We start from the raw sequence: 27,386 nt of genomic DNA, 5'->3' as shown, positions 1-27,386 counted from the left end.
CGAGAGAGAAACATAGAAAAAGTAGTAAGATCAGTGGTTTATGGTTTATGGTGGGTCAAAAAAATTTTAGGAGTCAGAGTACTAAAAAAATGAGAAAAGAGAGGTGGTGGTCAGAGACTAGAGTCTTTGATACCATAAAAAATAGCAATAATAAGGTTAGAGTAGAATCATAGGAAGGACAACAAAAATGAGGAGAGTTTTTGAAGGAGCTGAGAGGACAGGGCAATGTGAGGATCATCTACATGTGTACTGAAATCAGCAAAAGGTATGACAGAAGTAGTTCTGGAGACAGTCATCTGGGCTCTTAACTCCTCAAGAAATGAGCAGAAATGATCCAGGGGATTGGTAGAAAACTTTAAAAAGGGACAATGAATGAGAGAAGCAGATGATATGGGATTCTAAGCAGGGCTTTTTGGGCAAGAAAGAAGTAGAATACTATGGAGGCATCAAGAAGCAAGAAGGACAACTACCCTGCCACCAGGCCCAGTGTTCAGAGGGGGTCTGAACAAACTCTAGGAGAAGCAATTAGAGCAAGGTTTCAAATGAATTAAGAAGGGGAAGAAGGGGCGCCTGGGTGGCTCAGCCAGTTAAGTGTTTGCCTTCGGCTCAGGTCATGATCCCAGGGTCCTGGGATCGAGCCCCACGATCAGCGGGGAATATGCCTCTCCCTCTGCCCCTCCTCCCTGCTCGTGCTCTCTCTCTCTCTCAAATAAATAAATAAAATCTTAAAAAAAGAAAGAAGGGGAAGGAAACATTCAGTGAAGAGATGAACACTATAGGAGACTTTGCTGATGACTGGCAATGAATTCCAGAGGGCAGAGTGGGAAGGTTTTTGAGTTAAGTATCAATAGAAATGGAGTCAGAAAATGGAGCACCCAGAACTGTATTAATCAAGGATTCCTGGACTTCTTTTGGTTAGTGCCATAAATGTGATCTATGGGCATGATTAGACCTGAGGGTCTCCAGGCAAGTAGTGTTGGGGAGATAGTAAATGTTGGGGATGGGGATGCACAGAGAGATCTTGGCAAGAGCACATAGAGTTCTGCTTGTATTCATGCACATAGTACAACAGAAATCTGTATTTAATCCGAGTTTGGATTTGGCCATGTGAGGAGCATAAAGGGAGAATGAGGCTAAGTATAGATAAGGAAGTGGTTTTAATTAGGAATCTGAGCTCTTTAAGGAGGGAATTGAGGAATCTGAGCTCTTTAAGGAGGGAACTTAAGACATGAGTGGAATGAGGGATAAACAAGCAATAGGTTGAATGGGAGGTCCCGGTGGGAGATGGTGAAAGAAATGGTGGAGCTGGGAGGAGATCTGAAGGAATAAACTAGAAAAATAAGAGTTAGTGGTCAGAAAATAAATGCTTAAAATTAAATTTTTGTATTTTTTTGCAGTTATTAGTCATATCAAGGACTGTAAGGATCCTAGGCCTCTTTGTGTGTCATAAACACTTTGGCAGACTGTAAATCTCTGAGAATGCTGCAAATAATGCTTTCACATACATAAAATATAATACATAGAATTAAAGGAAAACCACGTATATTGAAATACATTCATAAAAATATCAAGGAAGCAAATATATGTTTATTATATTTATTAACACATTAGTGTATTTGTTAGCACATTAATTTTTTTATTATTTATTTATTTATTTAAGAGAGAGAGGCAGAGGGAAAAGCAGACTCCCTGCTGAGCGGAGAGCCTGACGTGGGGCTCAATCCCAGGACCCTGAGATGACCTGAGCTGAAGGCAGGCGCTTAATAGACTGAGCCACTCAGGTGCCCCTTATAAGCACACTGAAAACAAGAACTAAGATCAAGTCTAATATATTTTTGAAGAAGAGATAGTGTAACAGCTGAAATATTATATGAGAATATCTGTGGATGTTACTGGTGATAGTGATTTATTGCTTCAATTCATATTTGAAGGGATAATGAATTTGATTTAAAAATTAGTGAAAATTACCATGTTATTTTTTCTCATTCAAGTTTCAGGGAGCACTCAGGTTCTAATTCACACTCGAGTCTGTGAACTCCTCTCTGGGCTGTGATCATGAACAGGTGACAAGATCATCAAGAAAGAAGAATTAAGAGGCCAGGGCATTGGAAGGATCATCTATCTACACAGATGTTGATATCCAAAGAATTCACAACTTTCGGGCACATCTGGACTTTGAAGCATCGCCTGTGGGCTAAGGGTCTCCAAGCTAGTCCTCTGTAACACTCTTCCTGCTTCTTATGGCCTGGTGACTAAGGCTGGTGATTTGCTTTAGAGCTGAGAGTCAATTATATAGGCCTGGACTGGTAGGTTATCGAAGAAAGACAACTAGCTGGAGAAATTCATACTTTTGGAACATGTTCTAAATGATTTATTTCCTCTTGGTCTGGCTCATTTTGCAGAAGGTGACTGTAAAAAGTGCCTCTGGAATGTCTTTTGTTTCACTGCCTTGCTCTCATACTGTGAATAATCTGAGGGGACTGCTTCTAGCCTTACCTAACTTTGGGAAGTACTTTGAGATGTAAACAGTCCTTTCATAAATCACTAAAGCCTGTCCCTAAGGTAGTATCAAATGGACCATTTTAATATGTTGGTATATCACTTTCCAGTTTAAGTGTTTTATATTCCTTCTTATTACAGCATTAAAGGTTTCCAGTTCTATTTGTGAGAGATTTCCAGGGATTTAGTTTTAACAACGACAAAGTCACTTTCTTTTCTAAATAGTTTTCAAATTTGTGTTACTGTGGGCAAATATCAAGCCTCCCGAGCAAAAACTTAAAATTCAACTCTCTTTCTCAGCACAAACAATTATCTTTATATTTTCCTGAGAGGGTTACAAATTTCAACATAGCCTATAATGGTCCAGAGGAAAATTAATTTTGAAATGGTGTTTTGATGGCTGGTGTATATATCATTAAAGATAATATAATTATTTTAATTCACTTATTTGTTGCTTTTATTTAAGGAGAAAATATAAAACAATATCCCATGATTTGAGGGGAGGTACATTTGTCCTAATATTCCTTCCTTAGGATTATAGAATATTTCCACTCCATTTGTGTGTAGAGAATAGATATGTATTTGTATTAATGTATTGTATTATAATGTATTAATGTAATTTTTATGCCACTAATGTATTGAGCTTACTAAGAATTAAAGTTTTACATATAAGATATGCCATTGCACAAGATTATTCATTTTCTTATTACCAATTTATTGATGCAAAATATTATGACCCATCATAAAATTTGTTGAAACTTTATAACTATATTCCACAAAGCTTGGAATTATGCAAACAAGATGAAAAACTAGATTACTATTTAGTAAAACTGGAATTTTGTTCATATGTAAAATTCAGAAAAATAAAGCTTATCTTTGAATGAAGGTATCTCTCTTAGGACCATCAGTTCATTTTCTGAAACTTCTTCTGTGTAATTACATTCTTCAAAAATGATAAATTCCTCCCTCCACCAACCCTCAGTTTGTTCTCTATTGTTGAGTCTGGATGGGGGATGGGCTAAATGGGTGATGGGTATTAAGAGGGCACTTATTCTTTTTTTTTTAAAAGATTTTATTTATTTATTCGACAGAGGGAGAGAGACAGCAAAAGAGGGAACACAAGCGGGGGGAATAGGAGAGGGAGAAGCAGGCTTCCCGCTGAGCAGGGAGCCCTATGCAGGGCTCAATCCCAGGACTCAATCCCAGGACCCTGGGATCATGACCTGAGCTGAAGGCAGATAGATGCTAAATGACTGAGCCACCCAGGTGTCCCAGGAGGGCACTTGTTATGATGAGCACTGGGTATTGTATGTAAGTGATGAATCACTGAATTCTACTCCTGAAGCAAATATTGAACTGTACATTAACTAACTAGAATTTAAATAAAAATTTGAAGGAAAAAAATGATAAATTCCTTTAAGTTTCAACTCTTCTACAGCAGTTACTTTATATAGAAGTCCCTTTTCATGCTAGGTTTCTTTAGCAATACTCTTTCCAGACTCTACCCTCCTAGTATAACTTTCTAAATTTAGAAAACACCACTAAATGCAGCCTTTGAGGGAAAGGCATTGTCTCATACAAAACAAAGCAAAAACATTTACAATTTTCCCATGATAGTAATTACTTAAACTGTTCCTTAAACATTTCTATTTATCCATTTAAATATTCTTCAACAGTGGTAGTGCTAAATATATATGTTTAAAGATAAACCTGTGTTTACTGACTTTGGATCACAGTTCTCTCAATTTGATATAATCCTTGGTAATTTGTTCAACATTATTAAACCTTGTTTTAATCTCAAAATGCACATTGATTACCATTCCTTATTACTTCAATAAAAACAATCCTGCTTAAATTGTCTGCTCTTGAAGCTAACTTTCTATCTTTCCTGTAATTTTCATCCCTCTACTGTACTTTTATGAAGCTGTTCTTTGACCTACTTTCCTCTTCTTCATTTTCCTATATCCTCATTTATTTTATTTATTTACCTTATTATTCACCTTGTTACTTAACTTTTGATATCAAATAGAAATCTTTTTCTATTTCCTTGCTAATACACTCTCCAGTTTTTGCTCAGATGTTCACTCCCCAAAGCAAGTTTTACCATCCCCAGACCTGAGATAAATCTTGATCACTTTGAGCAGCCATAGAAATGGCATTTTACTAGTTTAGTAAACCCAATTCTAGACAATATGGAAAAAGATTTTCTGAGAGTCTCCAGTAAAGGTCCTTCATTTTAAGATGGAACTTGAACGGAGACAGACCCCTTCTTCCTTGGACATTATAAGGTCTGCATGCAATAATTCCTAGGTCTGCTGTAGCCATATTATAACCACAGAGAGGACGAGCCTTAAATGAACTTGATTCTGAGACATCTCATGTGGAGATGCAGGGGCTTGGGAGGAAATTTTTGAGATGCTGATTTCACTAAGGCCTAAAGACCACCTATTTCTTAAGCAATTTTGAGTTGAGGGTTTGTTACTGACAGCTGAAAACATTTTAATAGATACAAACTCTCCACTCAGCTATTTAAATTATTCTTTAACTAGAAGTAATGAATCCTTGTTTCCCTTTATCTCCTATATTAACCACACAAGCTGCCAACTTTGGGCAATGTCAACAACCATCTGCTATCTCTCTATCCAGGCTGGTATGAATTGCAGATAGTTACATAATTATGCCACTTGGTTCTCTGACAAATTTGTTATCTGACCTCAGCTGGTTTCTCAGCTTTGCTAGATGATGACTCTTCTTTATTAAAATCTATCTCCACCTGGATGACTAATAGACATAGCATGAACTAGCACGTCAAAATTTGAACTCCTTCTTATTTTCCCCGATCATCTATTTTTAGTAGATGATTCTGTTAAAGTAGATGATTCTGTTGGCCATTTCAGTAGATGATTCTGTTCGTTAATCTAAATTCTTTGAATTATGCCACATCCTCTCTCACATCCCTTATCAAATCATCAGAAAATATTGTTGGGTCTTGTTTCAAATAAATCCTGACTATACTTCTCACTTCTACTGTGACCATACTGGTCAAAGCTGACTTCAACTCCTGCTTGGACTATCACCTTTTGGCTTCTAATTGCTCTCCTTGTTTCTAGAAATTCACAGAGATTTTTTTTCCCCCCACCATTCATGAAATTTCTACTTCCTTCCAATGAACAGATAAAATAAGACTTGTAAAATATAAATCTGATCATGCCATTTCCCATCTTAAAATGCTTCAATAGCTTCTCATCATATTTAAATAAAATCCAAATTCTTTAAGCAGGACCTGTAAACCTTGTGATGATTCAGTTTCCATCTACTTCTCTACCCTAATTTTGTCCACTCTCCCCTGCCTTGCTCAACCCCAGTAACATTGGTCTCCTTGCTGTTCCTTGAGAACCCAAACATATTCCTAGAATAGGGTTTTGTATTCTTCTAATAGGAGTACTTGCCCTCCAGAAAACTGCATGGACCATTCACTCACTTCATTTGATTCTCTTTTCCAGTGTTATCCCATCAAAGCAAGCCACTCCTTCCACTCATATTGAAAACACAGCCCTTGCTGTCTTCCATCACTACTTACCCACCTCCCTCTGCTTTACTTTCTTCTTCAGATATTATCACTATCTGTTGTTATATATTGATTGATCTTGCCTCCTCTCTTTAGAATGCAAGCTCTGTGAGGTTGGCTTAGAGAAATAAGACCTCCACCCACACTTTTTTATGGAAGTTTTTCTCTTGAAATTACCAATAACTTTGTTATGGGCTGAATTTTGTCCCTTCAAAATCCCATGTGGAAGCCCTAACCCCCAGTACGTCAGAATGTGACTGTATTTAGAGATAGTCATTAAAGAGGTAATTAAGTTAAAATAAGGTCATTAGGGTCATCTCTAATCCAATATGACTGGCATACTTATAAGAAGAAAGATCAGGACACAAACACATCCAGAGGGAAGACCACATGAAGATAGGGAGAAGACAGCCATCTATAATCCAAGGAAAGAGGCCTCAGAAGAAGCCAACCCTACTGACATCTTGATCTCAGACTTCTAACCTCCAGAACAGTGAGAAAGTAAATTCTATCGTTTAAACCACCCAGTCTGTGGTACTTCGTTATTGTAGCCCTAGCAAGCTAATACACACCTGTAAGTGACAACTTCAGTAAACTTTCTTACTCCTCCACTTCTTCAACCCCCTTTTAACTCTTACAACTTTTAAATAAGTTATGTAAATTAGTATTTTAAAAACTATAATTTAACAACGACTCCTACAACAGAACACCTGCATACTTAGCAGCCAATCAAAGAGATAACATTGTCACCACCCTATGAGCCTCTTTCCGATTGCCCTCTGCCCTCTCACAAGGCAATACTGTACTGAATTTTGTGTTAATCATTCTCCTTTTTGGGAAGTTTTACATGTCATATATATACCTCTTTAAACATTGCCTCATTTTCTGCTTTTGGACTTTGTAAGTGGACCTAAATTGTATCTATTATTCTATGGCTTGTTCATGTGCAATAAATATTTGAAGTGTTTTATAATGAAAATTCATTATTTTGCATAAAAATGAACCATATTTATCTAGCATCAATAACACTGAAATGCAAACTTGAAAAAATATTTGCTACAAATATGGCATGGAAATGTTAATAACCTTGCTTTATGCTTTATGCTTTAAAATGTTAAGGAAAATTATTAACATTAAACAGAGAAAAGAACATCAACAGAACTTCAAGAAATGAATATATAAGCAGCTATTAAATATATTAATATACTCATCTCAATAGTAATTAAAAATAATAAAAATTTTGACAGAGTATTTTTGCTTAATTAAAAAGAATTTCTGAATACTAAAATGCTAGTAAAAATTCTTTAATGATAAAATACGGGCATTGCTGTTTGGATAGCAATTTGGCAATTATCAAATATTTGCCAAGTCTTTGAAAGGTTCTGCCTTCTAATCCAGTAATTTTACTTCTAGGAAACTTTTCTAAAAAAATTGGAAATTCTGAATAAAAGGTTTTATACACATTATGATGTTGTCATAACCCTGAAAAAGAAAATGTGGAGAGTAACTAAATGTAGTAGCCACATTGTTATCTGTGATTATTGGTGATCAAGTGGTATTAATCATTATTTTCTGTATCTTGGGTAAATCTCCTTTTAGATATTTTTGTGATATAGCTTCAATAATTACAGGTTTTCTTGTCCTATAATTTTAATGGTGTTTCTAATAATATGAATTTCTATATCATGAAATCAATTCAGAAGTGAAGAGCCATTTTACTTATTTTCTTTAACTTCTTTTAACATTTATAAAAATCCAGGTTTGGCTGGGGTTTTCTTGTTAGTTTTGATATTATCATGTAAACATACTTATTTTTGGAGAAAGTGTGCTATGTTTCTTCTGGGAATTTCAGCAGCATTTCTTGTGCTTTCTCTGTTCGAATTCTGTCTGTCTCTGAGGTAAAAGGGTGAAATCTACACTTCCTAGGTGCTCTTGCCCCTGAGAGTCAGGGTGGGGAACTGGAAGGGCATGGAAACACAGAAGGCACTGCTGTTCTTGCAGTGAGGGGCAGGGCTCTGGGCCTCTAGGGTGTCTGAGGTACTGGGGGTGCCAGCGCCCTCAGGGCTTCCCCTGTGGTTCCCCCACTTGGGAGCTGCAGGCAGATGGACCACAAGCAGGGGTTCCTTGCAACGGCAATTTCTTGTTTTTCTCAAAGCCAGCAGACATTCACTCTAACAACTCTTACAAAAGGTTTTGTTTTCTCTTTTAAGAACCTAATTCAATACTTGATTAATCAACTATCCAGATATGTTTCATCTTTCCTGAAAGATAATCATCTTTCACTGAAAGAGGAGAGAAAAGGAAGAACTTTAGAGAAAGCTATCGGTTGATCCTATGAGCTAGATTTTATCAGAAACTAGTTCAAACACTACAGAATTGATCAGAGATCCATAATATATTGACTAGTACAATGGTGAATTCACTCCCCATCACAGATAGTGTTTAAACCGAGGTTGAGAGAAGATAAGCTGTGAATGTCTCGCAGGAAAGTCCAACCCTTGGAAAGGAGTCAAACAAGATGATCTAAACATTTTTCTCCAGCAATTTTATTATTTTGCTTTTCCAATCTTTTTATTACTAAATCTTACATATTTTGATAATTTGTATAAGAAACATTCTAAAATGTACATTTTCCTCTCGGAAGTGTATAAAATGTCTCCCTATCCGTTCTTTAGTCATTAGCCTGGAAAAGGTCTGGTAATTTACTTTGCATCTTAGAGCAGTAAAAAACTTAAGTTATCCCATAAATTGATTCTTTCTGGAAGGGAAACTGCCCATTCTGATGGGCTGTCAGACTTGCTCTCTTCTTCCCAACTCCCCTTTGTTCCACCCCACTGTATAGTCTACACTACACCAAAAATGATCTTCAATCAGGTTGCATCATTCATCCCTGAAAGAACACTGTTTTCCCACAGAATAAAGCACAGACTTCCAATGGAAGCCTTCAAGGATAGGGTGAGGGAGAAAGTTGGAATGAGAGGAGGATAGTATGAAATGAGTCTGAGATGCCATCAAGGCTAGGCCTTTCACGGTTTTTCCTCCTCTGCTGTCTCCAATGCATCCGGTACCACTATATACTAGTCACCCTGACCTCCTTTCAGCTTCTTGAACATGGTGGGCTCGTTCCTGCACTCCCTATGACGTCATCCCTACTTTTGTGGTCATTCTAGTTCCTTTCCTTTAAATTTCAGCCCAGACACTGCCTACTTAGAGGCTTGACCTGATCATCCTATTCAAATCAGCCTACTTCTTTTATTCTCTATATTAGCCACTTATTTTTTTCTTATAATTCTTAAACCTACACATAAAGAGATTTTATTATTTGGTGTTCTTTATTTTCCTGATATTCACTAGAATGCAAGCTTCAGAGGGCTTGCCGATTATCCTAATTATTATTTGTAATTAATTATTTGTATATTCTTTTAAAAAAATTTTATTGTTAAAAAATTTTATTGTTATTGTAAAAAGTTGTTATTGTATTTAAAAATTTTATTGTTACATCATTAGTTTTTGATGTAGTGTTCCATGATTCATTGTTTGTGCATAACACCCAGTGCTCCACGCAGAACGTGCCCTCTTTAATACCCATCACCGGGCCAACCCATCCCCCCAACCCCTCCCCTCTAGAACCCTCAGTTTGTTTTTCAGAGCCCATCATCTCTCATGGTTCGTCTCCCCCTCCGATTTCCCCCCCTTCATTCTTCCCCTCCTGCTATCTTCTTCTTCTTTTTTTTTCTTAACGTATATTGCATTATTTGTTTCAGAAGTATAGATCTCTGATTCAACAGTCTTGAACAGTTCACAGCACTCACCATAGCACATAACCTCCCCACTGTCTATCACCCAGCCACCCCCTCCCTCCCACCCCCCACCACTCCAGCAACCCTCAGTTTGTTTCCTGAGATTAAGAATTCCTCATATCAGTGAGGTCATATGATACATGTCTTTCTCTGATTGACTTATTTCACTCAGCATAATACCCTCCAGTTTCATCCACGTCGTTGCAAATGGCAAGATCTCATTCCTTTTGATGGCAGCATAATATTCCATTGTGTATATATACCACCTCTTCTTTATCCATTCATTTATTGATGGACATCTTGGCTCTTTACACAGTTTGGCTATTGTGGACATTGCTGCTATAAACATTGGGGTGCACGTACCCCTTTGGATCCCTACATTTGTATCTTTGTGGTAAATACCCAGGAGTGCAATTGCTGGATCGTAGCAAAGCTCTATTTTCAACTGTTTGAGGAACATCCATACTGTTTTCCAGAGTGGTTGCACCAGCTTGCATTCCCACCAACAGTATAGCGGGGGTTCCCCTTTCTCCGCATCCCCGCCAACATCTGTCATTTCCTGACTTGTTAATTTTAGTCATTCTGACTGGTGTGAGGTGGTATCTCACTGAGGTTTTGATTTAGATTTCCCTGATGCCGAGCGATGTTGAGCACTTTTTCATGTGCCTGTTGGCCATTTGGATGTCTTCTTTGGAAAAAAGTCTGCTCATGTCTTCTGCCCATTTCTTGATTGGGTTATTTGTTCTTTGGGTGTTGAGTTTGGTAAGTTCTTTATAGATTTTGGATACTAGCCCTTTATCTGATACGTCATTTGCAAATATTTTCTCCCATTCTGTCGGTTGTCTTTTGGTTTTGTGGACTGTTTCTTTTGCTGTGCAAAAGCTTTTTATCTTGATGAAATCCCAATAGTTCATTTTTGCCCTTGCTTCCCTTGCCTTTGGCGATGTTGCTAGGAAGAAGTTGCTGCAGCTGAGGTCGAAGAGGTTGCTACCTGTGTTCTCCCTTAGGATTTTGATGGACTCCTGTCTCACGTTTGGTCTTTCAACCATTTGGAGTCTATTTTTGTGTGTGATGGAAGGAAATGGTCCAGTTTCATTCTTCTGCATGTGGCTGTCCAATTTTCCCAACACCATTTGTTGAAGAGACTGTCTTTTTTCCAATGGACATTCTTTCCTGCTTTGTCAAAGACTAGTTGACCATAGAGCTGTGGGTCCATTTCTGGGCTCTCTATTCTGTTCCATTGATCTATGTGTCTGTTTTTGTGCCAGTACCATACTGTCTTGATGATGACAGCTTTGTAATAGAGCTGGAAGTCCGGGATTGTGATGCCACCAGCTTTGCTTTTCTTTTTCAATATTCCTCTGGCTATTCGGGGTCTCTTCTGGTGCCATACAAATTTTAGGATTATTTGTACCATTTCTTTGAAAAAAGTGGATGGTATTTTGATGGGGATTGCATTGAATGTGTAGATTGCTCTAGGTAGCATTGACATCTTCACAATGTTGGTTCTTCCAATCCATGAGCATGGAACGTTTTTCCATTTCTTTGTGTCTTCTTCAATTTCTTTCAGAGTATTTTATAGATTTCTGAGTACAGATCCTTTGCCTCTTTGGTTAAATTTATTCCTGGGTATCTTATGGTTTTGGGTGCAATTGTAAATGGGATCGACTCCTTGATTTGTCTCTCTTCTGTCTTGTTGTTGGTGTATAGGAATGCCACTGATCTCTGTGCATTGATTTTATATCCTGCCACTTGACTGAATTCTTGTATGAGTTCTAGCAGTTTTGGGGTGGAGTCTTTTGGGTTTTCCACATACAGTATCATATCATCTGCAAAGAGTGAGAGTTTGACTTCCTCTTTGCCAATTTGGAAGCCTTTGATTTATTTTGTTGTTTGACTGGAGTGGCTAGGACTTCTAATACTATGTTGAATAGCAATGGTGATAGTGGATATCCCCGCTGCGTTCCTGACCTTAGGGGGAAAACTCTCAGCTTTTCCCCATTGAGAAGGATATTCACTGTAGGTTTTTCATAGATGGCTTTTATGATATTGAGGTATGTACCCTCTATCCCTATACTCTGAGGAGTTTTGATCAAGAAAGGATGCTGTACTTTGTCAAATGCTTTTTCTGCATCTATTGAGAGGATCATATGACTCTTGTTCTTTCTTTTGTTAATGTATTGTATCACGTTGATTGATTTGCGGATGTTGAACCAACCTATTTATCCGTAGCCCAGGGATAAATCCCACTTGGTCATGGTGGATAATCCTTTTAATGTACTGTTGGATCCTATTGGCTAGTATTTTGGTGAGAATTTTTGCATCCATGTTCATCAAGTATATTGGTCTGTAATTCTCCTTTTTGATGGGGTCTTTGTCTGGTTTTTTTTTTTTTTAAAGATTTTATTTATTTGACAGAGAGAGAGAGAGTGCGCGAGAAGGAACACAAGCAGGGGGAGTGGGAGAGGGAGAAGCAGGCTTCTCGCTGAGCAGGGAGCCCGATGCAGGACTCGATCCCAGGACCCTGGGATCATGACCTGAGCCGAAGGCAGACGCTTAACGACTGAGCCACCCAGGCGCCCCATCTTTGTCTGGTTTTGGGATCAAGGTAATGGTGGCCTCATAAAACGAGTTTGGAAGTTTTCCTTCCATTTCTATTTTTTGGAACAGTTTCAGGAGAATAGGTATTAATTCTTCTTGAAATGTTTGGTAGAATTCCCCTGGGAAGCCATCTGGCCCTGGGCTTTTGTTTGTTGGGAGATTTTTGATGACTGCTTCAATTTCCTTAGGGGTTCTAGGTCTGTTCAGGTTTTCTATTTCCTCCTGGTTCAATTTTGGTAGTTGATACATCTCTAGGAATGCACCCATTTCTTCCAGGTTATCTAATTTGAGGCATAGAGTTGCTCATAATATGTTCTTATAATTGTTTGTATTTCTTTGGTGTTGGTTGTGATCTCTCCTCTTTCATTCATGATTTTGTTGTTTTGGGTCATTTCTCTTTTCTTTTTGATAAGTCTGGCCAGGGGTTTATCAATCTTCTTAATTCTTTCAAAGAACCAGCTCCTAGTTTCGTTGATCTGTTCTACTGTTCTTTTGGTTTCTAGTTCATTGATTTCTGCTCTGATCTTTTGTATTTCTCTTCTCCTGCTGGGTTTAGGCTTTCTTTGCTGTTTTTTCTCTAGCTCCTTTAGGTGTAGGGTTAGGTTGTGTATTTGAGACCTTTCTTGTTTCTTGAGAAAGGCTTGTATTGCTATATACTTTCCTCTCAGGACTGCCTTTGCTGCATCCCAAAGATTTTGAACAGTTGTGTTTTCATTTTCATTGGTGTCCGTGAATTTTTTTAATTCTTCTTTAATGTCCTGGTTGACCCATTCATTCTTTAGTAGGATGCTCTTTAGCCTCCATGTATTTGAGTTCTTTCCGACTTTCCTCTTGTGATTGAGTTCTAGTTTCAAAGCACTGTGGTCTGAAAATAGGCACGGAATAATCCCAATCTTTTGGTACCGGTTGAGACCTGATTTGTGACCTAGGATGTGATCAATTCTGGAGAATGTTTCATGGGCACTAGAGAAGAATGTGTATTCCGTTGCTTTGGGATGGAATGTTCTGAATATGTCTGTGAAGTCCATTTGGTCCAGTGTGTCATTTAAAGTCTTTATTTCCTTGTTGATCTTTTGCTTAGATGATCTGTCCATTTCAGTCAGGGGGGTGTTAAAATCCCCCACTATTATTGTATTGTTGTCCATGTGTTTCTTTGCTTTTGTTATTAATTGCCTTATATAATTGGCTGCTCTCATGTTAGGGGCATAGATATTTACAGTTGTTAGATCTTCTTGTTGGATAGACCCTTTAAGTAGGATATAGTGTCCTTCTTCATCTCTTATTACAGTCTTTGTTTTAAAATCTAATTTGTCTGATATAAAGACTGCCACCCCAGCTTTCTTTTGGTGTCCATTAGCATGGTAAATGGTTTTCCACCCCCTCACTTTCAATCTGGGGGTGTCTTTGGGTCTAAAATGAGTCTCTTGCAAACAGCATATTGATCGGTTTTGTTTTTTAATCCAATCTGATAACTTGTGTCTTTTGATTGGGGCAATTAGCCCATTTACATTCAGGGTAACTATTGAAAGATACGAATTTAGTGCCATTGTATTGCCTGTAAGGTGACTGTTACTGTTATTGTCTGTGTTCCTTTCTGGTCTATGCTGCTTTTAGGCTCTCTCTTTGCTTAGAGGACCCCTTTCAATATTTCTTGGAGGGCTGGTTTCGTGTTTGCAAATTCCTTTAGTTTTTGTTTGTTCTGGAAGCTTTTTATCTCTCCTTCTATTTTCAATGCCAGCCTAGCTGGATATAGTATTCTTGGCTGCATATTTTTCTTGTTTAGTGCTCTGAAGATATCATGCCAGTCCTTTCTGGACTGTCAGGTCTCTGTGGATAGGTCTGTTGCCAATCTAATGTTTCTACCATATAGGTTATATATATCTCTTCTCCTGAGCCGCTTTCAGGATTTTCTCTTTGTCTCTGAGACTCGTAAGTTTTACTATTAGATGTTGGGGTGTTGACCTATTTTTATTGATTTTGAGAGGGGTTCTCTGTGCCTCCTGGATTTTGATGCCTGTTTCCTTCCTCACATTAAGGAAGTTCTCTGCTATTATTTGCTCCATTATACCTTCTGCCCCTCTCTCTCTTTCTCTTCTTCTGGGATCCCAATTATTCTAATGTTGTTTCATCTTATCATATCGCTTAGCTCTTGAATTCTGCCCTCATGATCCTGTAGTTGTTTATGTCTCTTTTTCTCAGCCTCTTTATTTTCCATCATTTCATCTTCTATATCACTGATTCTCTCTTCTGCCTCATTTATCCTAGCAGTTAGTGCCCCCATTTTTGATTGCACCTCATTGATCGCCTTTTTGATTTTGACTTGGTTAGATTTTAGTTCTTTTATTTCTCCAGAAAGGGTTTCTCTAATAATTTCCATGCTTTTTTCAAGCCCAGCTAGTATCTTTAAAATCCTGATTCTGAACTCTAGGTCCGACATCGTACTAATATCCGTATTGAGTAAGTCCCTGGCAGATGGTACTACCTCTTGTTCTTTTTGCTGAGGTGATTTTTTTCATCTTGTCATTTTGTCCAGAGGAGAATAGATGAATGAGAGAACAAAATGCTAACAGGTTAAGAACGTCCCCAGCAAATATACTCTATACAAATCAGAGAAGACCTGAAACCAGGGGAAAAGAAAGGGAAAGAAAGAAAAAAGAAAGAGAAAAAAAAGAAAAAGAAAAAGATAAAAACAAACAAAACAGAACAAAACAAAAAAAACAGAATATGGTCAAATATGATCAGACTAGTGCATAGATCAGTGCCACACACTAGATTTTGGATGTATTTTGGTCTGTTAGAAGAAAGTGCCTCCTAAAATTTTAAAGGAAGAAAGACTTATATATGTACAAAATAAGGGTTGATACAATGAAGGGATGGAAGATGACTGTAAAGATGAAAATTATAAAAGATTTTATAAAAGGAATTGATAAGAAGTTGTTTGAAAAAAGAAAGAAGAAGATTAAAAAAAAAAAAGGAAAGAAAAAAAAAGGGAGGGAATGTGATTAGGCAGGAGACCAGAACAAAGCCATACACTAGTGATTTAGGGTATATTTTGATCTGTTAGAAGAAAGTGTATCTCAAAATTTTAAAGAGAGAACAACTTATATATATATGTCAAAAATAAGGGTAACTACTATGACGGTAGAGAATATGACTCTAAAAATGAAAAATAAAAAATGTTTTTTTAAAAAAGGGATTGATAAGATGTTGGTGAAAAAGGGAGAAAGAAAAATTAAAAAAAAAAAAACAGTTAAAAAAATTAACTTTGAAAAACGAATGAATCATGGTAAAAAAGCCATGAATTCTATGTGCAGTATTCCCCTATCGCTGGAGTTCTCCCGTTCTCCTTGATCGGTAAACTTGGTCTTGGCTTGCTGGCTGTTCCTGCTTATCTTCTGGGGGAGGGGGCCTGTTGCCGTGGTTCCCAATTGTCTTTTCTGGAGGCGGAACTGCCCTGCCCTTGTCGGTCTGTGCTAAGCAATCTGCTCGGGTTTGCTCTCAGGAGCTTTTGTTCCCTGCAAGCTCTCGGTACAGCTTTGGAGGACCAGAGTGAAAATGGTGGCCTCCCAATCTCCGCCCGGAGGAGCTGAGAACTCGGGGCCCCGCTCCTCAGTGCGCCCCCAGAGAAAAGCAGTCACTCCCGCACTCTGTGCTCACCCGGCCTGTGACCGAGTGTTTCTCTCTCTGGCACCCGACCCCGTGTGGAGTCTCCCAATCCAGCAGATCCCTGCAGTGCGCTCCCTCGCCGCTCCTCCCAGGGGAGGGAGGGGAGTCTCCCCGGATCTGCCGCTTGTTGGATCCCTGCTGGAGGAACAGTGGCCCGACTGGGCCGCGGATCACAGTTTATGGCAACCCCGAGCTGAGAGCCCGCGCCTCAGCTCCGTCTGTGCAGCCGGCTTCCCTGCTCCAATACCTGGGAGCTCTGCTGCACTCAGGCACCCCCAGTTTTTCTGTGACCCCGAGGGTCCTGAGACCACACTGTCCCGCGAGGGTTCCACCCCCCGCTTAGCCACTGGAGCGACGTCCCTCAGCGGAGCCGACTTCTAAAAGGTCCGATTTTGTGCTCCGCGGCTCTAGCACTTGCCAGAAGCGGCCGACGGAGGCCCCCTCCCCCGCCGTCTATCCTCCCGAATATCGCCTCGGATTCACTTCTCCGCACGTCCTACCTTCCAGTAAGTGGTCGCTTTTCTGTTCAGAGAGTTGTTGCTATTCTTTTCTTCAATCTCCTGTTGAGTTCATAGGTGTTCAGAATGGTTTGATCCCTGTTCAGCTGAATTCCTGAGACCAGATGAAATCCAGGTCTCCTACTCCTCTGCCATCTTGCTCCCCTTCCAATTATTTGTATAATCTAATACTAAAGTACAGCTTCATAGACTAAGATCGTATTTCATAAACTAAAATTATTTGGGTAGTAAGTAAATCTTGGAGGATTATTTTAATTTTTCTTTCTATTCTTATAAGGTATTCCACTGAGGAGTTTCCCAGCCTAGTTATTTCTAAGTCTAAATAGATGAAGAAAATAATACTTTGGGATTGTTGTGTTAATTTCCTAGTAGCTAAAAGAAACCTTGGAGAAGATCTAGGGAAACCCAAGTTAGTTTAGATGCAGAGGTGTTATCTTTAAGTCAAATTCAGAGATGCACAAAATATTTTGTGCAGATAATTTCTCCTCTATTTCCATGCTTGTTACAAAACTAGAAGTGTTAATTACAGCTGTAATGTTGGAAGAGATTTTAAGTTCAAAGTTAATGAAAAGAATATATATTTTAGAATTATTTTTATTTTATTATTTTTATTATTTTAGAGAGGGAGACAGAGAGGGTGGGGAGGGGCAGAGAGAGAGAATCTTCAGCAGGCTCCCTGCCCAAAGGAGAGCCCAATGTGGAGCTCAATCTTACATCCCTGAGATCATGACCTGGGCCAAAATCAAGAGTTGGATACTTAACCAATTGAGCCACCCAAGTGCTCCTAGAGGAAATTTTAAATGTAAGCTGTTTGTCAGCCTAGAAATACATAGGCTGAATTCATCCACTTGTACTCTCAAATTGATCCCACACAGAACATAGCAAGGGAAAACAATTTGATTACTTCAAAATAGTTGGAGAGATAGCATTTCCTAAATAATAATATTTGATTGTGCCATAATCACAAATATATGTTTTTAAAATTATGATGATGGACTTATAAGAATGGGTTAGTGTACAAGATTAGATGTTCAAAATAACTTCGGTTTTTGAAATGTTTACAGAAGTATCTGCAAATGTGATGATGTCAATAGAGCATTTTGATTTCATAATGTATGGATTAAATCTAAACATCCCAACTATCCTCTTAGTGCTTTTATACTGTACCACTTACTTAGGTACTAGAGAAGGGAGCCTGTGAGTAATGGAGTTAACATCTAAAGGTTGCACCTAGAGAATGGCTTCCTAGCCCTTCCTCTCCTGCTACTGGGAAGAAGAGGACAAAGCGAAAACATAAAATGTGTTTTTCATCAGTGTTTAAATCAGTGACTTTGGTTATATAGTCTAACTTAATAACGTGGAGTTACCAAAAGTAGGAGGTTAAATGATGAGATTACATCATCTATGGTAACATCAGAATAAATTACAGATTTATTAGAAGCTACAAAAGCAACACAATGAGTATATAGCAACTTTTAAATCAAATGGAAAAGATGCCTTGTTCTTTTAGAACCCACCCTAGACTTCACCACTGCCCTCTTTCCAGTCTAGTCCATACCATCATCATCTTTTAATCATTCTATAACAATAACCTTGTAATTCATCTCCTTACATCTTTCTTCCCTACTATATATATTTTCCACAATCACCAAAGTGATTTTTCAAGTGCAAAGATCTAATCATGTTACTCCTACCACCTTAACGTTTTCAAATGCTTATGACTTGCTCTTAGGAAGAAGTCTGTCCTCTAAAATGCCCTTAAAAGTCTTTCTTGATTTGACCAAGATATCTGTTTCTGTTTAAAACTAGAAAGAAAAATAAAAGCTCAAAATATACACATTCATACACATAATGAACTGCATGCTTCTTGTGGATATTTAGTTATGATCACAGATGCTTGATAACCTAAATTCTAAAATTGATAGTGAATATGTAATAAGGCAAACTAGCTTATTAAGATTGATATTCAAAATATTTTGTGGCTATTTGCACTTTCTTAATTTAGTTCACACTGATGAATGAAAACAAAAGATTCTTAAAAGACAATATGGAATTTCTTAGGGATAGTATTTCTGATGAAACATTTGTGGTGTTTCCTAGATGTGAGCTGTAAATATCTGATAGGGAATGATGTGTTAAGACAGCAGTAATAGTGTTGAGGTCAGAGAGGAGTGGAGAAGCAAGCTACCATGTCTAATAATTTTCTAGACTATCTCTCATATGAAGTCTTAAGCTTTGTAAGAATCAAATTGTGGATTAGCACATGGCATAACAAAAACCGTGTGCTTAATGGGGAAATATATCAACATTCTAGACATACGAACTGTAATTTAAGTTACCCAAACTGTTCTTATAACTAAATTTTATTCTATGCAGAAATCATAAATTCATTTGACAATTATTTGTTAAAACACTGTTATGTGCCAAATATGTCCCCTAGGAACTGGGGATTCAAAGGTTAAAGAAGTCAGACAAGAGCTTGTTCCCATGGAGCTTATGTTCAAGTAAGGATGGAGACAGCCAATAAGCAGTATGAATTAATAAATCAGATAATTTTGAAGAGTTATAAATATTATGGATAAAAGAGTGACATAGAATAGGGGGCTTTCTTAAATTGCTGTTGATACAAATCTTCTCTGAGTAGGTAACATCAGAGCAGAAACAAAAATGACAAGAAGGAACCTGCCATGCCAAGATTCAGAGAATTCTAGGTAGCAGCAAGAACAAGTACAAATGGTTCAAGGTCAGGATAACATTGGTGCACGTTCAAGAAGAGAAAGATTAGTGGAACAAAGATGAAATCACTTAATTGAGATAAGAGAGTTTGGCCAGATTATTATAGAGCACTATAGGCATGGTAAGGAAATTAGATTTTGTCCTATGGGATGTCTTTCTAAGCGGAGAATTGCATGATTTGATTTATGTGTAAGAAGATTCCTTTGGCTGCTGCATAGTGAATGGACTGTAGGAGGACAAAACTGGAAGCCAAGAGAATTATTAGAATCACAGTAGGGCCAGCAAGGGATGATAGTGATGTGGAATAGGAGGGATGTGGAAATTTAGGCATTCAATGTATATTTATTGAATGAATAAATAAATGAGTGAATAAGTGAACAGCATGATGCTATTATTAACATTAAAATCTAGCAATGTACTTTCTTCCTTACTACATATTTTAGTCATGAAAATAGAAACTAAGGAAAGTATTAAGTCTTTTAAATTTATAAGAAAGCCTAAAATTTCTGTTTGCATTTACATGTTTCTCTCATTACAAATAATTTAAACAATTTACAAATAAACCTAAGTTAAGAAAATTTTAGAATGGTATTATCCACCAAACATCTGACATTTCCTAATGTTAATTGTACAGTTTCTTTGTACAGTCATAGTTAGAATAATAAATAAATAAATAATAGAAATTCTGCCTTAATAAGAACATGGTCCATTAGTTGGCAAAAAAAAGGGAACTATTCTGAATATATTTGAGTTTTCTAAAAAAAAGCATACTCTGTGCCTTCTGTACGTGGGCTATTTCCACTGGGCCGTCAGAGGGTAATCGTGGTGTGCTGCGGGTGGTCCCTACCGCCTCCCAACAGCCAATTGCTAATTTTTTTAGGAAATTTATGAACAAGTTGTTAAAAACCACTGTTATTAAAATTGAAATTAGATAAAATTCTTAATTAATGAGAAAGTTTAAAACAAAGGTAGTAAATTCTCAAAAGTCATCACTTCCTAATTATTTTACTGCATTTTAATGTTATCAATACTCTTAAGGTTATGCCTACAACACACCATTACTGCATTAACGGTGTGTTACTCAGCATCTCTTCTTGGCTCCACACTGAGTGATGTCATGTGGGAAGTTTGAAATCAGACATGATGGAAATATTTACACCACAGAAATTGGCAAATGAAACCAGGGCTCCCCCTACCCCAGGAGAGCTTGTTTCACATTAACTGGCACGTCACTAGTAATACCTACGCTGATGCTCCTGTCACTACTTCAGCATCTCCAGCTACAAACTTCTGTAGTCTAAACCCATGAAACTGTGTTCAGCTCCACATTAGGGATGATAAATGATGAGTAAGGAAATGAAGAGAGCAACAGACAGACTTCTTGACAGGGAAGGTCAGTTTTCAAAAGCAATTTACTGGGTTAGTTTGCACCCCTACCCTTGAAATAATGTCCACATTTGCCTCTGATTTCCTTTAGTGGAACAGCCTGAGTAAGTGAAACTACTGAAAGTGTGTGTCATCAAAGTTCAGAATGTAGAAATTGTTTTAAAAACAAAAAGATGCAATTTTCTCCTATCAAATTAGTAATGGCTAAAAAGGAAGAGACTAACATCTGAGTGGTGCAGTGGGAAGAATAATTTATAAAAAATGTATTCAAAATAGCATTTTATTATAGTGAAAACTGAAATGGGTAGGTTAATTTGTACATGTGTTTGAGAGAATATCACGTATAATTTTAAGTGAAATTTACAAAATTTTGAATGATATGGGGACTCTCTGTTCATGTAACATGATTCATAAAAGTGGGATATAACATGATACATTCAACAGAAACAAAACTATAAAATTATATATGTGTATAAGAGAACTAGAAGTAAATTCCACTGAACATTAATTGTAGCTAATTTAGACTATTTGGAATATGACTGATTTTTTTTTTCCTTTCAAATTTTGGTAATTTCCAAAATTTCTAACGAGACATTATAATAGTGTCTAAACTAAAAAAAAAAAAATTCAATGTAAATTAAATTTATGAGAAAATCTATTTAAACAATTTGTAAATAAATCCAAACTTAAATAAGAAAAATCTAGAATGGTACTATTCACCAAATATTTGACATTTCCTAGTGTTAATTCTACAGTTTCTTTGTTCAGTTAGGAACAGACTAAAAATTTAAGCATTCAGGAATTGATTATTAGTTAAATATCTAACATATTCATCTATTTAGCTATAAATCAGCATTGTTTTCTAAATCAGTAATTCTCCTTAATTCAGCATCTCGTAGAATTTCAGAGTCTCATAAAACTCTCAAATTAACATCAATTTTAATTCATCATAATTAGACTATATCATGCAGGGTGAGAAAAAAGTATCAACATTTAAATAATAGAGTTCTACAAATCCCAAAAAGAGAGGAAGTAACTGCCTCAAGTATTTATTTTGGATTAGCCATTGTTGTGAGAAATAGAGTTTGCAGAAAAAGAACACATATGCCGAGACACAGAGAGAAATGGTAAAGGAAGGAGCTACCATCTACTGTCTTTCTAATTTATTACTATATTAATATGTGTAGGGCAAAGAAAAAGGTGTTAAGAGAGTATGAAAAGTAGTTCAGGGAATTTCCTTTTGTTATAAGAGAAGTTTGGATATTATTATCTAATGGTCTAGTGTTATGTAAAACTATAATGCATTATGGTATTTTTTAAATTGAAGTATAGTTGACATACAATGTTACAAGTGTACTACATGGTGATTCAACAAGTGTGTATGTTATGCTATGCTCACCGTAAGTGTAGCGACCATCTGTTACCATGCAATGCTATTACCATACCTGCATTATGGTATTTTAATTATGCTTTGTCATCCAGATAATAATCAAAAAGCATGAGGTATGTTGAAAAGTTACTTTTGTGATTTATAATGGAAGAAATACCAAGTTTCAGGACATCCTTGACATTTCAAATTTACCTAGGAAAACATTGAAATTGGTGTGCACATCAATCCTACCTTCACTCTTGAGAATCTGTATGGCCTACAAACTTACAAGTACTTAATGGAAATGTGTCTCAAATGACTGTCTTACCTGAAATTTTGACTTGAGACACTACTCCATCTCCTCCATCACTGTGTGCACGGACCTCTACAACATACTCTCCATCCCTGGGGATTGGGACTTCTATGGAGTGTTTATGAGTTGAATACAGCTTGCCATCATGCTGGCCATCAGGTCTATAGAGTACCTGAAAAAGTGCCAAAAGAAGTATATTTAATAAAGTGGACTAATGAGCCAGTGCCAAAACACTAAAACCATAATAAAAATGCTTTAGACTTTTATTAGTAATAAAAAAAATTTTAGGAACTATATGTAACACTAGCTGGAAAACTCATGTTATTTTTAATTCACAAAAGTTGATTTCACCTATTTTTTAGGGTGATCCAAGGGGAAGTTCCTTAAGCATCTGACTTTTTTAAAAAATGTCCTAAAATAAAGAGAGGGAAAAATGTGGGGTTTTTTTCCTTATGGAATAGGTATAAAATGAGGCTCTTTCAACATATTGAAGTCATCTTAAAACATTGCCTCACAATTTATTTTTTCACATTATTCCCAAAATTTGGTATCCAATAAAAGATGTGTGATATAGAGAATATATGGAAATAATCTTTTTTCCTTTTTATGTTCATTTATGGGAGGTAACTCAATACATCAGTTTGCTGTGCATTAGGCAACACTATCTTAATCATTGCCAAACAAAAATGGATTCTTTCTCCTCTTTATCCATGATTATTTTAACAACTCTATTCCTTAAAACAGTTATTCTACCTATCTTGTTCAGTTGACATAGAATTTTTGTAGAATTCACTCAAGATCTTTGCACATTTCAAAATTTAACATGGTACTATGTCATTTGATTCTGCTGTATAGCTAGAATAAGAAGCTGAGTGGGTTTTGGTACAACAAACCTCAATCAAATCCAAACATCAGTCACTCTTTGTAAGAATAAAGCCCATGTGGGGAATAATCCAGTAATCTTTTACATACCTTATATCCTGTCACTGTCGATTCATTTGATAGTGCGACCACATGATCCCAGGTGATTATGTAGCGTGAACCAGACCTTACGGAACTGATGATTCTTGGCGGCTGGCTTGGAGCTGTGGAAAGTAATAATATGCAAGTGACAGCCAACGTCTCCAACTTCAGTTCTGCAAACTGTCTCAAGTCAGTGATGATAATGATGTGACAACAAGAGCTAATTTTGATGAGTGCTTACTGCATGCCATACACTAGACTAAGCACTTTATATCCTTGGGTTCATTAATGTACCCATGGCCCTGTGAGGTAGGTAATATAACTATCTTTTATTCCCTTGTCATTATTCTTTCCTTAGGTTTCTTTTCCCACCAGCCTTTTGTACCTGCTGTTTTCAAGGTCATCAATCACCTCCAGTTGGCCAAATCTAATGTCACATTTTATTCTTTCAGATTTAATACTTTTGCAGCATTCCACAGAGTTGACCTTCTAATCGCTTTCTGCATCTCGTTCTTTTCTTAAATTCATGTTCTTTTAACATCTGGGTTTCCTCCTACCTCTCTGGCTGCTCCTTCTCATTAACCATCCTGTGCTGGCTCCATGTCCTCCACCTAATTTCTAGATGTTGACATGACCTAGGACTTGATCCTGAGTACCCTTCTCTCCTCGATTTATGAATTTTCCCTAAATCTTGCATCTGAGCCCATGGTTTTAAGAATTCACAATTTTATCTCAGGGCTAATCTTTCTCTTGACCTCTGGACGAATGTGTCCAATTGCCTCTCTTTACTTGAATGTCTAAAAGTCTTCGCAACTGTAATCAAGATGGAACATTTGCCACGTACTCCCAAATCTTCCTCTCTGTGGGTCTTTCCCATCTTTGGCAAATGACACAATTGGACTCCCAGTTTCTGAATCAAAAATCCAGTACTCAGTCGTCCATTCCACCCATGCCAACATCTAAACCAGCACCACGATGTCAAATCTTTCCACAGAAAATTTTCCACTTCTCTCTATATCCATTATCACTTAATTCCGAACACCATCTAAAATTGTCCCCAAATGCCTCTTTTATTTTTACTCTTACTTCATCATCACCCATTGTTCATCCAGAAGCCAGAATGATTTTAAAAAATATGAATTAGATATCACCCTCTGCCTTAAAATCTTACAATGGCTCTTATGAAACTTAGAAAAACTCTCAACTCCTAACATGACCTACAACTACAAGACCCTTCTTATTTCAATCCCAGCACACTTTCTCCTTCTCACCTCCAGCCTACAGCCTGGCCCCACTGGCCTTTCTACACTTAAGGCATACCAAACTATTCCTACCTTAAGGCTTTACACTAGTTATTTTCTCTACCTGAAATAATCCCCTTCCTGCCAATCGTCACATCGTGTGGGTCCTTCTTATGACTCATATACTCAGATATATGACTTAAATGGCATCTTCTCAGAGAGGCTTTTCCTGACCACTCAATTGGGGTTTAGCTCCCACCCAAGTCACTTTCAATTTTATTATCTGTTTATTCATTTTATTGCCCTGCCATCTGATATTATCATACATACTTATTTGTCAGTTTCCCCCCCCCCCAAGTCCTTCCATTTGGTTGTAAATCCTATGACAAGAGGTTCTGGATCTGGCTTGATCCCTTCTGTATCCTCAACCACTAGAACAGTGATGGGCACATAGTATACTTTGGATGAATGAATAAATGGAAAAAAGAACAAAGAAATGAATGCTCCTTTTACAAATTAGAAAACAGGTTTAAAGGTGTGAGGTAATTTGTCTTTCGTCACACATTTAGTAAGTGGCAAAAACAGATGTGAAACCCATATCCGACATCAAACTCTGCCACCTTACCACCATGTTCACTTACCTTCTCCCCAAGTGATTTCACAAATTGTCAAACCCTAATAGTACTCATGTCTTTAAATCCTTGCAAAACTCCCTAGAGCCTCAAATATAAATTCTCTTCTTGAACATGGGTTCAAGAAGGAGATATCAAAGTGAAGCCAGAGAGGCAAGAATGCCTGGAAGATCTAAGCAGGGTAGGAAGTCTTGTTATATAAACAGTGAGAACATACAGTAATAAGAGAGCAAACAGACTGCTACAACATTTAGCTTGCATTTGCACTGTGCACACTGACAAAGGCTTATAAATAAAAGCATAGAAAATAGGCAGAATTTTAATTTTCTCATGTTATTGATGCAGTCCTATTAAAAACAATGTTAAAAATAAAAACAGAGAAGACAAATTAATTATCTAATGATACAAAATTTTGGGGGGTAGTCTTTACAAAGAGAGGTTCTGTAATTTTATTTCTATAGTAAAACATTAAATGTGTAAAGGCATTGTCCACATTTTTTTATCATATACAATAACACAATTTTTTTTTAATCTTGGGTGATTGTAAAGGATAAAATTGAAAACTGAATGTACTAAGACTGCTAGGTAGTAAATTTCTCTCAAATGCACCTGTATCAGGATTGAATCGATATTTTTTGACAAGTATAAAATGTAAATGTTGAAACTCACGTGCTTTCTTGGTGAAGGTCTCAATCATGTCACTGGGAGGTCCACACCCTGCACTATTGCAGGCCTTGACTTCCACAAAATACTGGGTATCAGGCAGAAGGTTCTCTAGCCTGGCTGAGTACTCTTGGCTGGTGACTTGAACTCTGTGTGCAGCTGCTTCTTTGTCATGGGCAGCCCAGTACCGAATCTGCAAATATTCAAACTGAGTGAGATTTTCATGATTCAGACATTTCAATTGTGAAAATCCTTTTCAGTTGGTTCTGACACCAATGATGTGGGCTGAGTGTCATATACTCAAGTCTTAGTGCTACTTACACTTCTAGTCAGAATATGGCAAGGCACAGAATGTAGATCTATTAAAGATGTCAAAGACAAATCAAAGGTTCACCTCATGGCCTGAAATAGTCTCACACTAACAAGAGAAAAAAACCCAAAAAACTGCATACAATTTACCTTCAAAATATAACACTGGTCTCTGTTTGGAAGTATTTCCACAAAATTTTTGTCCTTTATTTCCTGTTTTATTTCTGTTTATATGATGTCAAATTTGTTATGAGTCATTGATAAAACAGTTTGACAGGAATAAACTTTGACAAAAACAGTCATTATGTGGCCTAACCATGCCAGTGTAATAACTTTCTGCCAGCTCATTTTAGAAGTATGCATGCAAAATCATTTCCTTTGAACCTATATTGAGGCCAGATATCAAAGAAAAAATTATGCCTAATAATTAGTGGAGGAACTTATTTATCCTTAAAATAAATTTATTTTAAAAAATGTTATCCAGTTGTGATTAGAACTGATCACTTTTACCTACCACTGTATCAATGACAGCCTTCTTTGTCTCTTAAAGTTTAAGTAAAAGTTATGAATTATAATTTTCATCCTTCTAATAAGGCTGTTTTATTGGTCAGAAATCTATATCTAAGGTGTAAATGAAAAGGAGAGGATTGTTTATAAATATACTGGTATTTTATATATTTTAGGATTCCTGGCCTATAAAGTAATGGAAATTTAACTTCACAATTAACCAAAGTGCCTAGACAATAATATCTAATATTTATATAATCTTGAATGATTCATTTACATAAAACAAATTAAACCATTATAAAGTGGAACTAGATGGCTTGAATTCACTTGGTAACAAAGTAAGGTTTATATGCAGAATGAGCACATTTCAGAGCAAAGTCTAGTTACTAAATTGCTAATTGGTTTCCTATGCAATATTTTTATTTTGATTACTAGTATTCATTTTTCTCCTGTCGATAATACTCTTCCTCATGGTTTTGATAGGATCTCCTTGGCATTCCTGTCATCTGACCAGAAGGATGGCTTCAGAACCAAGGAAGTAGAATTGCACCAAATGTCTCCAGAAGCAGATCTCAGCTGGCAGACAAGACTTTCTAAGGAGGGGAGCCTCCTCGA

General features: G+C 37.0%; 1 protein-coding gene across 1 annotated transcript in view; it reads right to left on the bottom strand.

Annotated features, from left to right (window-relative positions):
- Window positions 1–27,386, bottom strand: part of LOC148163733 (contactin-1-like) — a 146,636-nt gene that overhangs the window by 75,339 nt on the left and 43,911 nt on the right. Inside the window, exons 7-10 of the mRNA XM_088025713.1 lie at window positions 25,962–26,148; window positions 23,429–23,541; window positions 22,472–22,628; window positions 20,176–20,255 (exon numbers count right to left, since the gene is read on the bottom strand). Of these exons, the coding sequence (XP_087881839.1) occupies window positions 20,176–20,255; window positions 22,472–22,628; window positions 23,429–23,541; window positions 25,962–26,148 (537 nt within the window). The remainder of the gene's footprint in view (window positions 1–20,175; window positions 20,256–22,471; window positions 22,629–23,428; window positions 23,542–25,961; window positions 26,149–27,386) is intronic.

The sequence above is a fragment of the Eumetopias jubatus genome, unplaced genomic scaffold (genome assembly GCF_037043125.1).
Source record: "Eumetopias jubatus isolate StellerSeaLion01/CBP00866 unplaced genomic scaffold, mEumJub1_p1.0 scaffold_8, whole genome shotgun sequence".
Classification (NCBI taxonomy): domain Eukaryota; kingdom Metazoa; phylum Chordata; class Mammalia; order Carnivora; family Otariidae; genus Eumetopias; species Eumetopias jubatus.
The sequence above is the reverse complement of the archived record's forward strand: the minus strand, read 5'-3'. Positions and strand labels throughout refer to the sequence as shown.